Below are 18810 nucleotides of genomic sequence, written 5' to 3'. Positions count from 1 at the left end.
GGAGTATGAACTAGTATACAGTATAATCCTTTGTTTTAAGACCATCAGAAACAGATTTTGTTCATCATTCTCAATATATAGCACAGTTGAACTAAAAGAATGATTACAGAATGAAAATCACAGAAAGGACTAAACTATCCTTAGTAATTTGAAGGAGAGTCACCAAAAATCTTTGAAAAATTAAGTGGCTATTTTTACTGCAAGGCTTTGAGGCAAAGAATATCTCAAACTTCTAATTATTAGTTGCTCTAGTTTTGATTGGTACTTTGTGGTATTCCTCAGACTCTTTTCTAGAAGAAAGTTATTCATTTTCCTTGATAATTTTCTCTTCCAACCTAATTTGCAAATGCATTGCTGCCAAGTTATTTTGTTCTATGGCCCCTGGAAAAATTCTGCAGTATGAGTCACTCTGATATGGAATATTATTTATTGATTTCATTTGATAACTGGAATTAAATATTGGCTGAATAAAATAGGTAATGAAAATGTTAGTTTAAACCAGATAAATTATTTCTATGTTTGCATTTGAGTTTGTGGGTTTTTTTCATGACTAGTTACTGCCTCTACGTTTTCTAAGGCATTAAGCACAGTGTGACATTTGTCTGTGTATTACTTAACAGATAAAGCATCCATCAAAACCAGAAACTTTGGGCATAAAATAACAATGAGGGTATTTGCTTGGATTATTGTTACCTCTTTAGTAGCATGCAACCCTTTTCAGGAAGAACACTGTGAAATTAAGTAATTTATTTCCTTTAATATCTTTGCTTTCTTTATCCCAAAGTTTACATGTTTTTATTACCTCTTTATTGAAATAGAATACAGTTACTTTTAATATTGTAATTTCTTTTTGATAAAAGCTTTGGCTTTGTTTTTTTTTTTCCTCAGTCCTTTGAATTCAGTGGTTTTCTTTTCAGTTTTGATTATAAATACCTAATAGTTTGCCAAACATTTCTGTACTTAAAAAGAGGTCTGTGTCATTGTTTTCTTTAGTGTTATCATTTTTGTGAATAGGAAAAATAATACATGAATTAATAAATTTGTAAATTCATTATTTCAGGCCACAGGTTCAATTTGAATACTTTAGTCTTGCATCCTGCATAATGAATACATGCAAAGAACCTCACCCAGCAGTTTTTAGGTGTAGTCATAACTTACGTTTGAGCTAGAGTCTATCTCTTATGAAGATGCATAGTCTTAATTTAAAGACTTCCAGATACTGGTACTGGACACTGTATTCCTAAAAAAGGGGGCCTCAAATTAAGGTTACATTCTTTCCCCTATGAGAGAACATAATTTATGTCCCTTTTAGATTAGTTTCTTTTTCTTTCACCTCAGTTAACATATACAGAGAATTACATTTGCCTGTTTATTGTTATTGTCAGCTATATTTTGGCAGCTATGAAAATGATTGTGTACTGTGCAAAAATAATATTTAGCTTAAACTGTTTGAGATAAAGAAACTATTTATTTTTTAAAAGATGTTTGTATCTGAGAAATAGTTTTGAGGTTCAAAAGAAGAAAAAGTCTCAAAATATGACCTGCTTTCCATAAAAAATGAAAAAAAAAAGCAATGATATTCAGATGTCACAGTGTTTTGGTTTTGCATGTTTCCTTTTGACAAATGCTGATATCCGGAAAATGTTTGCAATAATTAGTTGAAGGAAAAATCCGTTCATTTTTATTCACAATAAATTATGTAGTGAAACACTATCTAGAATATTTCCACTTTTGTTACAGTTAAACAAACAAACTCTTAAAACCTGCAAGAGCAGAGAGGGTTTAAGGTATGCGTTCAGCTCTGGGGCCCCCAACATAAGAAGGACATGGACCTGTTGGAGCGAGTCCAGAGGAGGGCCACAAAGATATCAGGGGGCTGGAGCACCTCTCCTATGAGGACAGGCTGAGAGAGTTGGGGTTGTTCAGCCTGGAGAAGAGAAGGCTCTGGGGACACCTTATAGCAGCCTTCCAGTACCTAAAGGGGGCCTACAAGAAAGCCGGAGAGGGACTTTTTACAAGGGCGTGTAGCAATAGTACAAGGGGTAATGGCTTTAAACTGAAAGGAGGTAGATTTAGATTAGATGTAAGGAAGAAGTTCTTCACTGTGAGGGTGGTGAGGCACTGGAACAGGTCGTCCAGAGAGGCTGTGGATGTCCCATCCCTGGCAGTGTTCAAGGCCAGGTTGAATGGGGCTTTGAGCAACCTGGTCTGGTGGAAGGTGTCCCTGCCCATGGCAGGGGGGTTGGACTAGATGACCTTTAAAAGGTCTGTTCCAACCCAAACCATTCTATGATTTTATGCAAAAGTCAGCAGCAAGTTGAACTCTGTCTTACTTCTTCCCTCTTGTGTACATTCTTGGTAGTGCAGTCTTTTAGTGTATGAAAACATGAAAATTTTAAAGTACAATGCTAATTATTACATTTTTTACAACTGCATATAAGATGAGAGACTTTATTGTTAATTTTTTTCTAGGAATGCTTTTACTATTTAATTTTATACTCAATTGCTGTGAATACTGGATTTTTCACTTGTGTAAACAAAAAATACAAATAAGTTTTACAAAATACAATGTGCATTTCAGAACTTATGGATATGAGGTGAACATTATAATCTGTGCTTTTTGATAGAACTGAGTATCTTGCAGGCATTCTGTAAAGATCCTGGGAACAAAAGCGATTGTAAGGATCAGTCTGCTGGAACGGCACACGTGAAAGTGTAAATGTTTTGTTTGCTTATTCACTTACTAGGACTTCCCCAGGTCATAGTAACTGAATAGAAAAATATGTAATAGACATGAAAGCAGCCAGTTGCATGCGCAGTCACTAATGATGTGACAGAAGGGGATAAACCTGTGCTGAGAGACAAAGAGGAGGGTTGGAGAATGTGGATATTTTACTGACAACAAATGAATGTGAAGGTAAAATCATAGCAAGTTCAAAGCGAGCCTGGAAATTTGAACAGGAACGTAAATTTAGTTGGTCAAGAGCTTTCAACGTTATTAGCTCTCTTCAATAGCATCTAATAGGTGCTAATTAAGGCAGGTCCTTAAATCTGTTTGACATTGCTTTCTTGATCCAGTAAGTCAGCTGATTTTTATATGCTGTCTTTTCTACAGGTATTACTCTGTTTTTCCCGAGATACATCTGTATTGGAGCACTTTACTTATAGTAGTGCCACTCCACCCAAATCATACATACGAGGTAAAAGGAGTTGTTTTAAAAAAGATTGTATAGATTTTTGTTGACTGCTGCAGTAATACAGTATGTGAATTTGCTTTATATTCATTTACACCTAGTAGACTACGTTTAAAAGAACGTTAATAAAAACTTCATATATCCAGCTGACATCTGCACAGATTCTGACAGTTTAGAAGGCCAGATTGCAATGTTGTTCTTTTACTGTAGTTTTCTGTGTATAATTCTCCAGTGTTTTACCACAATAAATTAAACATAACTATGACAATATGGTAAAATCTTGACATCTATCTTCATCAGAGCTAGAAATTTAAGTACTCAACGTTGTCCTCGGCACCTTCAGTAAAGTTAGCAACTGGCAGTGGTGATAGGGTGTTATCTTCCCAAAGCAGTGAGTTTTGCAGATATTTGTAGACAAGACCAGAACATGTTGCTGAAGAACTGTGGTCTCTGTTCGAAGGTCTGGGAGAGCAGAGCTGTACCAAGCAGTCTTATACTGATTTTTTTCAAAGCATAGCATCCTCCAGAGTGTTAGCTTACTTTCAGATGTTCTTTGGCTTAAGTTCTCATGTGAGTCTTATTTTTCTCAACAATCTTAAATTCATTGGTTCAGTCCAGTTGCCTTCTCTGCCACCTTCTAACGCCATACTTCTGGACTCTTTCCTTTGCTTCTTAGATCCTCACCTGCCTTGGCTTTACCCAGAGGTTCCTAATTTTGTCTTCCTTCTTGAATCATTCAGCCATCCAATCACTTTTTTTTTTTCCATGTACCTTTACCTTCTGCATTCCCATTTTCTTCCTTGGTCCCTCATGTCTGTGTATTTAGCCAAATGTGATCCCCATACCAAGTACTTTTTTTGAACAGGACCTCTGCTGACTGTTTTTGTCTTGCTGCTTCTTATGTCACTAGAGGCAATGTTTGTTTTCTAATTTTTTTCTTCCTCCTTTATTGCTTTGTAGGTCTTTTCTCTCTCTTTAACTGAATTAGGGAGTTTTCTTTACCTTCTTCTTGACACAAGCAAAGGGCTCACCTGACAGCAGAACAGCAGTGGGATCCCAGGTCGTGCTTCAGGCACAGAGCCATGGCAGCCCAGAAACACGACTATGGGGAACATCCTACCTATTGCTAGACAAATCTGGGGAATGAAGTTGCTGAAATCTAAATCTCTGCTGAACCTGGGCAGTGTAAATCTGAAAGGCTTGTAGGTCCTATTTTTGGCTAATTTTCCAAGAGATGTGCTTTATGCTAAAAATACTCTCCTTCCAGATTACAACTCCTGGCTGCACAGCAAGCAAACTATTGAAAGGAACAGTAAAAAATATTTTTTAGTTTAATGAAACAACTGATTTCTGTAATTGGAAAATACTGGATTTTATTTTCATGGGGTAGTAGGCAAGCGCTTCGCAGGGTAATTTTGAATTTAATTCATTTAATTCATGCTACAGGAAAATATCTAAGTCCAGATTTCATTGAACCTGACAAAAGTTCCCTGTGCTAAATTCTGTGCAGAGTGAACAAAATACACAGATATCTAATGGATCTCTGAATATTCTATAAATTTTCATGTAAGTAATTCCATTTTCTAGTTGAATTTTCTCATTTTAAAACTAAAATAATTACAGTTTTTAATTACTTGTAATTATGCTTAAACCCACTTAATAATTTTTTAATAGCGGGTTTTAAATTATTAGGTTCTATAGTTAAAATGCAGTTAACTAATATAACATGTTTATTTTGCAGGGAAGATAAAAAGTTATATGGTCAGTCTGTACTATCAGCGATTGTCTTGACTTAATTAATCTTGTATCCAACAGATTACTTAAATGTTTTTTTGTTATATCAAAACTATACCATCCGTCTTCCTCTCTGTTGCAGGCTTAATGAAGCCTTGAATATTTTTTATCTGTTCTTACATCTTTTTAAATGCCTTTCTGTCCCTAGGTCAGTCTGCCACAGCATGGCAGACTCACCCCCTTAATCTTACCCCCTCATAGAGCTTCACTGTCTTCAAGGTCTGCAGCAAGCACCTTTAGAGCTCCTAAGACACACCCAAATAAAATCTCTATGGGATAGCATTGCTGAAATCTTCCTCCTCTTTTTTACTTTTGTCATCCTCCCTTATTGGTGCTGCATTTTAGTTTTGTATCTGACGCCGTACCTGACTTATTGCATCGCTTGCTCGTTTTAGACAATATCAAATGGTCAGTAATGTAATTAGTTATGATTTTATAATTTTCACTTAGAAACTACGTTTTTAATTTAAATCTTTACACCTTTTCACAGTTTAATCACATTTTAATTGTCGTTTGATGATTCACAGGAAAGCTCGGAATGGAAGAATATGCTGTTTTCTATCCTCCAAATGGTAAGAATTATGCTATTGCCTCCTCTAGTGGTAGATTGGAAAGATACAGGATTTTTTTCTCAAATACATGATAACTTCTTTTTCTATTACAAATTATATTTCACTGTTATTCTGCGAAATTCGTTAATTTAAAGGAGTAAGCTGGACTGAAGCTACTTCAAAACCACATTCAGCCTGGTGTTAGTAGTCGCATACGGAGTTTGTCTAAGTGTGTGGGAAGGAGAAGGAAAACAACTTCTGGTGCAGCAGCTTGTATTCCAGTCTTGTATCACCGCTTAGAGGATCTGAATGATACATGCTGAAACTGTCTGACCCCCAGCTTTTCAGTACTCAACAAACCACACCTTAAAGTCTTACCCTTTCAAAATTTGTGTTCCTTTTAAAAATTCAGACATAACTAATCTATATAATTTTAAGTTAGTATCATTGCTGTTGTTGTTACTTCAGTTATTCAGATTCTTTTTTCAGCTCTTTTGACCATTTCAATCCCTGTCTATTGAATCCTTTCCCTGTTTTTGCGCTGCATTTGTACTTTAAGTTCAAGCTCTTTGCTCTTGCTTTCAAGGCCTTACGTCACCAATCTTAAATCTGTGTCTCTGGCCTTGTCTTTTATCTCTTCTGTGTTCCAGTGGTGTCAGTTGTAGCACACACTTTCATTCCCCCTTCTTCCATTTTTGCCTCTGCTATTCTTTGCAGCTTTGTAGCCATGAAGCATTATCCTTATGACCTTTTCCCAAAGCAGCTCCCTCTTACTGGTCCTATACGAAAATTAATGAACGGGAGCTAAGATCAGCTGGAAAGGAGGAGAGAACTGTCATGATACAACTGCCAAGTCCTCTAAATGTTTTATCTGAGTACTACATGAATTACTAGAGGTCTTGGCCTCCTTTTTTCCTGCTCACTCCTTGTCAGTGTGTGACATTTACAGGTTGTCATTTATCTGAAATTAGGTTCTGATTTCAGCAAAGCTTATACGTAATAACTTCATGGGAATGAAGCTTTACTCGGCTTTCTAGGAACTATGGCATGTGTTTAAGCATGTAGTTGGTTGTACTGAAGTAAGTGATACAATTCCTGTACTTAAACGTTTACAACATTGAGACCTAAGACTGCAGGTGCCATAACAAGGAAATATTTCATTCCTATGGTAGGCAGAATAGAATTTAGAAACTTGGGGGAAAAAAACATTTTTTTACATGGATAAAAAGAAATATAAAAGAACAAAAAAAGAAATATTTTTGTTTTGTAGGTGTAATTCCTTTTCACGGCTTTTCTATGTATGGTAAGTGTGACTTATAAACTCTTAAAACCTCAGGACTGCTTTTTATCATATTGCAGTTTAAAGCTGTATGTACTTTTCTGCAACTTTTAAAATTGTGTGTATTCTGTTTCTTTGTGTATGAAGACTGTTGTGCATGTATATAATTTTAAAAATTCCAGGCTGTTTCTATTTGCTTATATTACAGCCCACTACCGTGTGGGAGTTCCTTCTTTGAGAGCTAATAGCTGAGCTATACATCTTAATGTACATGAATAGAAGGATAAAATTTGTTGACAGAGTGCTCTTTTCTTGTGTTTCACTTCTGGTTAGACCAAGTTACCTGTGAAAAGAGTTTTTAAAAACATGAATTATGTGAAAGGCCTGTTGCTGTATCCATTTGCCTAGAACAGGTGTCAAAGGAGCATTAAATAATAGAATGGTTGCTACTTTACTGCACAGAGGAAAGCTCAAATATCAACAACGTTTCTAGGAGAAGAGCAGAAAGATCTCTTCAGGTCTGAGATGTAACAAGGCAGCTAGTGCAGAGATACTCCAACAATGTGAGACTTGGTTACAGCTTTTCATTTTTTTCCTTCGATTTATCAAAGGTGTTTGTGGCATCATGGGGCAAGCAGATTTTAAGATTATACTTAAAATGCTATGTTTTGCTAATAATAAAGTTTAATCATCACACGATCATTAAAATCAGGCAATTTAAATATGAAATGAAATCTTTAAGTCTTTGAAGTAATGAACAGCTTAGTTACAAACTCTTCCTTAGGTACTCACTAGGGGGCTTTCACTTTTTCTGTGTGAAACTGCTTTTCAAAATGTTTGGATTTGACTTTGCCCTTGAGAACAGCATCTCTCAAACTGGGTGTGAGCTTCTTCCCTCCCTGCTGTCCTCTGTCTTTGCAAGGGCTCAAAAAATGCTGGTTGTGAGAAGGAGGGAGGCTGAAAAACAAGGCAACAGAAACACAGTAGTGTAACTCCAGGCTGTGGGTATGGTAGCTGGGACCAAGCAGAACATCCTGTGTATTCCATGCTGTGCTGCTATAGGAGGAGGTATCTGGATCCTTATGTAAATCCTATACACTTTTGCATGTTTGCCTGCATACGCTTCTAGGGTGCCAACTGTCAGGCACTGTTCTGTTATCTTCCTGGCCTTTATGTACATATGCACGCTGCCAAGTCTTCCACCTCCATCTTCAATCATTAAAAACATACACACTAGTAACACTCTGCTTTTCTTACCCCTATGTAAATACACATTTCTGTGAACATCTCACTCTACCTTAGCACCCCACCTCTCATACACATATGCCACTATTTTCTGTTAAGCCACTTTCTCTGATATATATATATGAAAATGAATTCACACATGCATACACCCAGATATATATAAGTATCTATATCTGTGTGCATGTGTATACACATGTATGGAGACAAATGTATCCATATCCCTAGCTTTGTGTAAATAAACCTGGAAGGGAAGGTGAATGTAGATAGAGACTATGAGTGTGTTAAAATCTAAGCTGTCATCCATAATGGATGCACCTGTGAAATGAAGCAGTAGATGTGATGAGTGGACAGATGAAAAGGCTGTTTACAGAAATGTATATAGAACAACTGACTGTGAAACATGCATTGAATGAATGGAGTAGCAATCAGAGGGAACTGATTATGTTTGTGCAGCATATACCCACAACATATTTATCTATATGCTAGACTTTTACAAAAAGAAAAAAGGGACTGATTGAAAAAAAAGTTTTGAGAACTGCTGCTTTACAAATGTAGCCAACTCTTATTTTGAATCAGGTATACTAAAAGACTTCTAAACAGTAAACTACCAAATGTCCATGGTTTTCAGATCTTGTAAGAAATAAACAGGTCACTATCAGTCTGTCATACTTATGTGATGTTATTGTGGCAACCAAAAGCTATTTTTTTAATATTTTCAGTTTCACAACACCCATCTTCAAGCAGCAAACTTACTCTGGTCTTACAAATGGGGAACCAATTCGGAAATGGTCACTAGCCCAAGGGCACATTGGAAGTTATAGACTGTTGAATCAAAAACTTGCACTGTTTAGCATATCGTTTCCCTACACCCAGAGAAGCTATCCTTAAAGTGTATTTCTTATGCTTTGGAAGCCAGCACTGTAGTAAGCAGGTTCTAATTAGTTTAGATTCTTGAAATTTGTACAACTCTTACCTATAATGTATTGTATTCCCTTTCTTAACTTTTCACATCAAATGATAGACTCTATTATAAAATACTTATTTCTAAATAATTGGTTTAGTATTGTTTTTGTAAATTGTACCACTATAAATTATTTGGTTTTTTCCTCTTACTTCATGCATTTAATCATTGAACTCTTTTAGCAGTTTACAGTGTTGAGTCAATTATAATTCTTTTATCCTTTCAGTTGCTCCACTTTGTTTTCTGTACCATGAACCTTCCAAATTGTATCAGATATTCCGTGAGATGTATGTGCGTTTTTTCTTCAGACTCCATTCCATCTCTTCTCATCCCTCTGTAAGTTCATTAGGAATTAAAACCCACTCACTTGATATTCTGTTTGCTATGGAACAATAATATACAGTGGCATGATTTTCTATGCGATTAAAATATAACGTTTTACATATAATAAAATATTTCAGGCAAGCTTGGAAAAATAATTAGGTAACTCCAGTTTGGATATTTTTGTTTTCTACGTCAATGTTAGTCTTTGCTATAGAATATCAAGTACTTTATTAAAATTCTCGTTTTATGCGGGTGCAGGGGTTTTTTTGAGAGTCAAGTCTTTTTTGTAATAGGTTTCTGAGTTCAAGAAGTCACATAAATGCATACTCACTTTCATTTTAATTAATGATATGTAAGTGCACACTTAAATATTTTCTGGGGTAGAGGGACTAAAATATAGTCATATATGTACAGATATTGTTTCAGTGATATTAAGTTAATGTCTGTTTCTTTAACTCAAGTATCTTTGTGTGGCAACACATGCTTTTTAACACTAGTAGATGAATTTAAATAATTTGGTTATGTTTATGACCAGGACCAGCTGTCTTGAATGTAAGAGAATTATAGAAATTGGCTTATCTTCTATTTTTGAATAATAAAACATAGTAAATATTTTTTTTTTCTCCTTCACAAAGTGCTGGATAGTTATATTACGTTTTGAAAACATTTCCTGGTTAAAAGAAAATCCTTTCCTTGATATACCATTTCAAGGCTGTGCATTGTGCTTTCAGTCATTAATAGCAGGGAAGCGGGTCAGACAGGAATCTATTCATTTTCATGGTAATTTTTAAAAGAAATTTTAAAATGTGTTTACATTTCACTTTTTTTGTAGTTATCCCCATTGGTGTTTGTTTTTAGTTATCAGAGGGATACTATTTCTCACATCCTCTGTTTTTTTGTGCAACTGAGGTCTATTTCATCCAACTGGAAATATTTCAAGTAGGTCATATTATAATAACCCACTAAGGACTTAAACCCTGATGTACAAATACCATAACTAACTTAGAGCTGAAAGGGACTATGACAACATATTATGTTGCTAATACATAACGTAGAATTGTAGGAGCAAGGCTTTAGTGACTGAAGGCATTAGAGCTGACTGCGCCCTGCTTACCTGAGCTGTGTGTATTATATCATTAATAGTGTTTTATTGCTTGAATTAAAAATTCATGCATACTTGCGTGCTGATACTGTTTTCTCAGATTTGACAGGATGAGTGTTAGTATTCAGGATATGGTCTTGTTTCATTAGGGCATTGTATCATTGTGTTTGCTGTTTGAGACTCTTCTACAAACCCATCTCCCGCAGCTTTTTTATCACCTTCGAGAAATTGGGGCTCAGCCGTAAGTACTTCTTTCTGACTTGTTATAAATGTTGCAGATTCATTGCTCTGAAAATGCTGTTCTGTAGTGTTTTAATTTAAAAGATACGGGAAATTATTCAAAAGTGCAAACATCAATGTGCCATTTTTCCTTGAAAGTCAGTTGGAGTCCTTTGTCTAACCTGCATGTATGTGCTTTGTGCATTTTTTCTGTATGCTCTATGAAAAAGAGGAGAATTGCTCTATGAGAAATGCTGCATTATTCAGCTGAGTTTCAGTTAGTTCCATCAGATCTGACATGAATAAGTGATTTATTTCCTAGGGAACAGAAGACACAGAGATATGTTATTTACAGCAGAACCTACTGGAAGGGGAGAGAGAGCAAAAGGCTGTCATTCTATAGTGTACTCATGGCATGAAGTTCAATAGAACCTGAAAATCTTGCTGTTGTAATTGGTATCCATCATAATAGCATAATAGGAGAAAGGATGAAACACTGGGGGTGATAATAGCTGAGGATCCCTCTAATGTGATTGTTTGGCCAGAATATTTTAATGATATTAGTATTTTGTCAAATGAGATGCTAAATAGTTTTCTGATGGCTGTTGCAAAGGAAAATACTGATTATTAATGCAGCAAGAGAAAACGGCCATTCTTCCCGGAAGAGTAATGCAGAAGAATAATGAAATATTTTCAGTTTCTAGAGGATCTGTCTGATCATTATGGGAGACAGAAATATAATAACTGTTGTTTATCACTTGTTTTCAGGCTACGAATCTCATTTAAATGGATGGTACGAGCATTTTCTGGTTATTTAGCTACAGATCAGCTCTTGCTTCTGTGGGACAGAATCCTGGGATACAACTCTCTAGAAATTCTTGCTGGTAATAGAATTATTTTTACAAAACATGTTATATCCAGGTGCATGTAAGGCAAATACATGTTAGCTTCAATGTATTTTGCGACAAGAAGAAAATAGTTGCTCTTTGAATGCTGAAAGCCGATTACATATGTGTCAGAGAGTATAACTTTTAGAAAACTAGAATTGCATAAATACTGCATCTCTAACAAAAGTATGCAAGGTAATTTTTTTTTATGATAGCACTCCAAAAATGCTAGGCGCTCTCTGAACAGAACATAGGATGTTCTCCCAGCTTCAGTGGTAACAATAAATTAGTTCACCTTTCACAAAATACAAGATTCATGTTAGTCATTTATGGCAAGTACTTCTTCAGTACTTGCAGCAACTGAGAGTTATCCTGATTTTGCTGAATTTCTTCTTTCAAAGTCCCATCTTTTAAGAGACTTCGAAAGTTTTGTACTTACTTTTTATAAAGGAAATAGTGTCCTAAGATTTATGCAAGGTTTAAGATGGGAGTTCTAAAGAAGACATGTATCTTCAGTTGGGTCAGTTTTTAAATACGAAGTAGGTGAGTAGAAGAGAAAAGGTTTTGGGTCCATTTGTATGTATAAGACAGCTATGTAGAGACATATAATTATATAAGATAGTACAAAATAAATGAACTTTTTTTAATGTTATATAATACTCACAACTGAAATATTGCTGTTTAAATAAATTAGAATTATTGGCTTAGAAACTAACTAATTGTAAATCACCTTGTCCCTTTTAATTAAAAGCTAGTCATCTTAAACTCAAGCGTTTTCATCCAGACTTGTCTGAAAGAATGTTGTGTTTTTCTTGTCCATTTTAAAGAGTGGCCAAAGAAACTCAAACACAGCCATCCATTGTATATTATTCTTCAGAATAAAAATAATTACTCTAGGGGAGTGAAAATTGGTATTTTACATCAAGATTAATTCTAAACACTAATTAACAGGTCAGCAACTTAAATATTTGGGCATTTTCTTTCAGTCCTGGCAGCTGCTGTGTTTGCTTTCCGAGCAGTCAACCTGATGGAGGTGACATCACTGGCTGCAGCTGAAGTAAGGATAAGTTTCAGTTAGAGGAGATTGAAATAGTTTCTGATGCTTTGCCAATGAGAGTAACTTAAGCTTCACATGGCACGTGGTACACAGTGCAAATCTTTCTGCCTAAATTCTTACCTTAGATAAAAAAACTAAGGAAATTGTGAACATGCAGTACATAATACTGCTTTTCCGGAGTAAAAGGAAATAAAAGAGTACATTTGCTACAAAAATGCAGTGTTATCAAATTATTTTGTACAATTAGATTTTTTTTCTATTTTAGTATATAATCTGTGTTTGTGGGATATACTGTTTTTAAAATATTGTAGAGGTTTGTACCTTTTTTCTCAGTACGTTTTAATGTAGTTGATTCTGTGCTTTTTGATATTACAGAGATTTTACAAGATTACTTTTGTCAGTATTGAATCTGAAATTTCAGTATGAGTACTGCCATGGGAAATGAAGAAAATTAAGTCATTAAGATGAAGATTATTGTTGTTTATCTCTAGTCATTTGTTAAAATATATTTTTTCCCCAAAATCCGGTGATGTATTTTTTTTAACTTTGAGAACTTGTGATTACTCTTTTTTTTTTTTAAACCTACTTTCATGAGAAGACATTGACTATTTGAGTCATTACATTGGACTTACTTCACAAGTACTAGCCAAGCCACAGGATAAGGATTCTTAATTCCCAATTATTTTTAGAAGCAAGTTGAAATGTTAGACCCTTTATTCACCCATGATGCCATGTATATTTGAAGTAAGGCTAAAGGCTAAAATAAAGTTACTTGGTTTATATACGTAAACATATGCTTTTTCTTTGAAATGTTAGAATGAAAAAATAATACAATAAGGCACTAACATAAAACAGCATAATTTGTTTCTAGCCAGGTCTGAATCTAATTACTGTTAGTATTGTAGTCAGTATTTTAATCTTTTTCTGACTTCTTGACTTGCTTTAAAGAAATTTGATTCAAATGTCAGGTTTAACAAGCCTTTTTGGTTTTTATCCTAGGCTGTACTTGCTGACCTTTCAACCCTGAAAGTTATGCCTCTTCTTCAAATCTTCTTGTTTGCTACTGCCACTTGATCTGCTTCAACAATACTGGTACCACAATTCCAGTCTTTCTTGAGAAGCCGATCATCAACTATGCAATGTCTGCATAAAACCAAAATTAAACTGTATGTATAATATTCATTTAGCAATCATGATCTTAAAATTTTCTAACTAAAACCAGTAACTTTGCACATGAGTGTGTGCAGTGCATGCTACTGAATTTCACTGTAACAGCAATGGTTATTACTTGTACATTGAGAATGGCTAGTTGTGCAAGTAACAATATGAGTAAGTGTCTAAAATGCATGTAATATTAAATTAAATAAAGTAAATGTAATGCGTGATCTGAGTTTTGTGATGTTAATGTCAGAGTTGTAAAAGCTCTCTTTTAATATGAAATTACTTTTTCAAGCTCACAGCTTAGAGGATATCAGCTCAAATACTGTCAATTGAGAAAATAAAGGTACTTCAATTTGCTAGAATTTTTTCTCATTTTCTAAGAAAAAGATAGGATCATACACCAGCTCTGCTATCTCTATCTTATTTATTCTCTTCACGGAAATTTTCTCCATCTTCTTTCTCATGCTAGCTACTTCCGTTTATTCTTTTCATACACAGAGATGTAGTCACGCATTCCCCATTCATCTCTGGTTAGGTATACAGCTATCTCGGGTGTCTTCTAAACTCCTACCCAGAGTCCCATCAAAGGCCCCGTGTCATAAAATATGTTCCCCTGCAGAGAAGGCCTGAGCATAGCTTCCTTCAGAACTTGTTGGAGCCAGTCCTTGCATGAGCCAAAATATTCCCCTGAGAGCGATGCCAAGAGGCCTTTTGCCGTGCCCCACACCCTCTTTGGGAGAGCAGCGCTATGCCTTTGCCAGTTTTCCAGCCTCTCTGATTCAACAGCTCAGGCTTCAGTTCAGAATCCAAACTCATATCAATGTGTGACGGATTGTCACTACACTGTCAGGCTGGCTCATCGTCTGTTAACGATCATACCTTTTTGTGAGGTCTTCCAGCTTTTTCTGCTGATTTGTTTAATACCAAAGTTGGAATCAATAATCTGATTTGATTAAGCGTATCATTACCTGAAAAAGGATCAAAGTCAAAAGAACATAATGGGTAATACAGCCACTGCGTTTGCCATAGGACTTCTATCTTTGCCTAGTTTACATACATGTAGTTGTCATCATTTGTCATACACGCTGAATATATGACAGTAAAACCATGATTCCTTCATAGTTTGCTCAGAAGTTGTCTGAAAAGTGATCTAAGCTGTAGTCTCAGGTAGGTTTATGAGCTTTATGTCTGTAATTCTTGTCTCTGTCAGGATAATGAACTAAAAGAAACCTACTGAACTTTTATAGACTGCTAGTAAACTTGTAAGGCTAATTTTAAAAGAGGTAAAGTTGTGGACTCAGTATGATCACTTCTTATATAACTAACCAAACTGCTTAACAGATATGATGTACTGAATGAGACTATTTGGGGAAATTTTGTTCTGGATAACAAAGAAAATCGATCTTTTCCTTAATATTTGCAAGAAATTGTTTTAACTGTTTAACTAGAAGCTTTTCTATGACATTTAGTTTTTAGAAAGAGGACATGTGACAGCTTTCCTCTTTACAGCAAGTATTACCCTGTTTTATATATGGGGAATGGAGGCATAGAAAGATTAAGTGATTTGCTAAAGATTACAGAGTAAATTCCTAAAAGAGGTTGAGCAGTCTCTTCTCTCCTGAATTCCTGTTTATGCTTCAGGATGCTCAGTTTGTGTATTAACCGCAAGACCTTATTTCATCTTCAGAACAACACATAATGGACCTTAAAAATGCATCTCTAAAAAATGCAGCATTTTGCAGTTTTTAAAATCCATAAGATTGGGTAGCAATTTAGAAATCATAATGTTACAAAGCAGTCACAAGGATTGTGGCTCAGTAAGGTCATTACAAGGTTACTATGGCTTTTTAGGGAATTAAAAGTATTTACTAAATAGCAAGGGAGATTCCCTAGAGGCCTGCTGACCCTCTAATTCCCATCGCGCTGTGCAAGTAAGCACACAGTGCAGAATCTGAACATTACCCTAACCCATTCCATATTGGGATTTTTGAGCAGTATTTTTTCTATTTTTTGTATTTTCAATAGTTTTGAAAATGTTATAAGTAGGCAGAGATGGAGACTGTTGGGTTCTTGTTTGAACAAGCAGTTCTATAACTAAGAGAATATGGTCCTTTTTCCTCTGACTTGGCATCTTGTTATTCATCCTAACAATCTCGCGTCTCCCTTGTGTCCCCTCTGCCTTCCCCACTGGAGTACTTCAACTCCTCTTCCTGACCTCCGCCCTCGTTTCTCCTGAAGGCTGGAGAGGGGACCTCACGCTCTGCGGCTAGTGTGGGTCAACACGCGTCTTCGGCTAGACGGCTCGTGCTGACTGCCCAGGCTGGCTGCTCCATGAGCCTGGCTGGGGTGATGCTGTGCCTCTTGCTTCAGGGCTGGCCAAAGGCTTCATGGACTGCCTGCAGCTCTTGAGCCAGGTATCGTACGGACCAGCTGTAGCAGCAAATCTCTTTAAGACCTCTGCTGCCTTTTGTCAGATGTTTAAGTTGACTGTTTTGAGACATGTAAAGATGCGTATACACACGGAGGGACACGTATACAGGAATAATGAGTATAATTTCTTTAAAATTTTCTTTCTTTAAAAATGAGGTTAACGTGAGATTAACAATGAACCAGATCCTCTCCTTAGACTTCAAGTATACTGTTAGATCTTTATATCTTTTTCTAAAGTCTGTTTTAAAAAAATTGCTTTTACTGAAGAGGTATTGTTTTCATGTTCCCCTCAGTTTCTCAGTTTAGTTCCAATAAAATATTGTGTTTCAGATGCTGGCTGATATTTGTATTTTTAATCTCCCTTGCTTAAATAACACTCTTTCATTTCAAATATTTTTAAAAAATATTAAAATAACTGGTTTCTTTCATACAGCTAGATACTTTCTTGTATACATAGGTAGTATCAATTATTTAAATTTTAATTCTTTACTTTTAGAGACCAGTTAAAACCTGCTGATGCCTGTAGTCTTATCATTTGACTTCCAAATTTCTAAAACTCCTTTTTCATTTTTGCTGTTTTAAGTAATGGCCAGATTTTGATAGTAGAATCATATCTAAGTTGATAATTACATTGATTTAAACAGGCTCAGCTGAACCTTCAGTGGCTCAATTTAGCCAAATTGTTTTTCTTGCTCTGTTCTTCCCGATCTGAAATCAATATAAACAAGACATTTTAGTACAAGAACCAACTGTCTCCATATTTATAGATAAAGAACAATTTTTTGCTGCTTACCTTAGGGTTCTGGCTATGGTCTGTCAAAGGTTTCTTGTAATGTCAAATAGACTTTAAAAAATGCAAAAGTAAATAGGCTTGTCTAAAAATGTACCCAAGTGATCTTTGTTCAGTACTTCCAAAAATATATTGAAACTTAAATCTTGATGGCTGGGTAACGGAACAATTGAATAACTAGAACAGTTTCTACTTCTTAGTGGAAATTTTTTGTCATAGCAACAAATTTTATTATGAGAAATGGAGAGAGTATGGAGACTGTAAAACAGTTAGATATCCCAGTAAAGGGAAAGGGCTGGAGAGACACCAGTTTAAGACGCATTTCTACTTGTTAGCGGAAACCAGCGAAAAAAATACGCCCAAGCATATGCCTCGTTTACTGTCTTCTAACGAATTTTATAGAACTCTTCCAACAAGACTGAAGGGATTTCACTGAACAGAATTGCTGTATAAAGATCAGTTAGGGGAAAGCAATATAGTGAGCTGCTTATTAAGACTAAATAAGCATTTATTTAAAAGATACTGAAATACATTTCAAAACCGTGGGGCCGTATCTTCAGCGAGGAAGGGGAAGAGCCTTTCCACGTATTTTAACAAATCGGTAAAATATTCTGTCCGGTATTTTATGTGAGGAAACGGGGCAGGGAGGGAGGGGAAGGATGCAGCAGGGGTGGCGGGAGCTGCTGGGCTCTTCCTTTTCCCTCCTTTCCTAAAGGCTGTTCCTGCCCATGCCTGGCTGCTGGCAGATGCTGCGGCACCGGCCGCTTTCATCCCCAAAGCCCACACAGGAAAGACAATTAGCTGAGGCGCATATTCGAGATCAACAGAGCTTTGTGTTTTGTACAGCCAGCTACAGCTGGCTTCCTCCGGCCCGAAGAGCTTGCTTGGTGTGCAGTTACTGGGCAGGGGAATGCAGCAGGACAAGGGCCAGGGCCAGGGCCGTGGCCGAGGTGAGGCCCCCCAGGAATGGCCGGCAGAGGGGGATTAGCCAGCCTTCCTGTCCTCCTGGGCAGCACCGGCAGGAGACGCGGGAGTAATTAAAAGTAAACCACCCCTGGGAGTAATTCCCCCTCCAGATCGCCATATTAACGATACCGGGTTTCAGAAGTACTGAAGGACAGTTGTGGCGGGGTTGGGTTTTGTTGTTTTGGTTGGTTTTTTTGCAGCTTTAGGACCCAGTACAGGAGGGAAAAAATGCCCTTTCTGGAGGCTTCAGGCTTTTAGCACAAGGCCACACTTGTTGTGAGGGACTGCATGTCTGTGAGCAGTTCTGCAAGAGCCATTTATTATAGTAAATAACCACAGAATAATCCAAACCCTCTAGAATCCAGAATAAGCTGTGCTGCTGATGGAAATCACTGAAAGGTTTTTTTCTCCACACTTCATGCTCAGCTTTTTCAATACCTTAACAAAACTGTTAATGCAGGGAAGATCGTATTGATCCAGCAGTGTAACAGTTGTGCTCTGCTTTAAAACAGTGTTAAAATGTCTCATCTTAGTATTTTTTGAATTAGGCAATTAATAGTATACCCACCAAATGATGGCCATACAGACCAATTATGCTTTTGAGAAGCACCTGGGGATACTTGTGTCTTCTGAGGATGACATGCAGTGCAACAGAAGTCAGCAGATGTTAATGGGGATAGAATGAATATATGGTTAGAATAGGATGTTCATCTTGGGTTCACCATGTTTTGTAAGACTGCAGCACATAAACGGTTGTAACACAGTCTAACTGTGCTAAATACTGATTGGGGATCAGCCTTAAAATAAATATGGGGGGGTGTGAAATACTGCTTTTCGGCAAACCTTTTTT

General features: G+C 36.3%; 1 protein-coding gene across 1 annotated transcript in view; it reads left to right on the top strand.

The window, feature by feature from the left end:
* Positions 1 to 14003, top strand: part of TBC1D19 (TBC1 domain family member 19) — a 52623-nt gene extending 38620 nt beyond the window's left edge. The window contains exons 14-21 of the mRNA XM_052780297.1: positions 3116 to 3200; positions 5516 to 5560; positions 6810 to 6842; positions 9251 to 9360; positions 10600 to 10691; positions 11438 to 11553; positions 12543 to 12613; positions 13613 to 14003. Of these exons, the coding sequence (XP_052636257.1) occupies positions 3116 to 3200; positions 5516 to 5560; positions 6810 to 6842; positions 9251 to 9360; positions 10600 to 10691; positions 11438 to 11553; positions 12543 to 12613; positions 13613 to 13687 (627 nt within the window). The 3' untranslated portion in view covers positions 13688 to 14003. The remainder of the gene's footprint in view (positions 1 to 3115; positions 3201 to 5515; positions 5561 to 6809; positions 6843 to 9250; positions 9361 to 10599; positions 10692 to 11437; positions 11554 to 12542; positions 12614 to 13612) is intronic.
* The last annotated feature ends 4807 nt before the right edge of the window (positions 14004 to 18810 follow it).

This window comes from Harpia harpyja, chromosome 2 (genome assembly GCF_026419915.1).
Source record: "Harpia harpyja isolate bHarHar1 chromosome 2, bHarHar1 primary haplotype, whole genome shotgun sequence".
Classification (NCBI taxonomy): domain Eukaryota; kingdom Metazoa; phylum Chordata; class Aves; order Accipitriformes; family Accipitridae; genus Harpia; species Harpia harpyja.
This window is presented reverse-complemented; position numbering and strand designations above follow the sequence as displayed.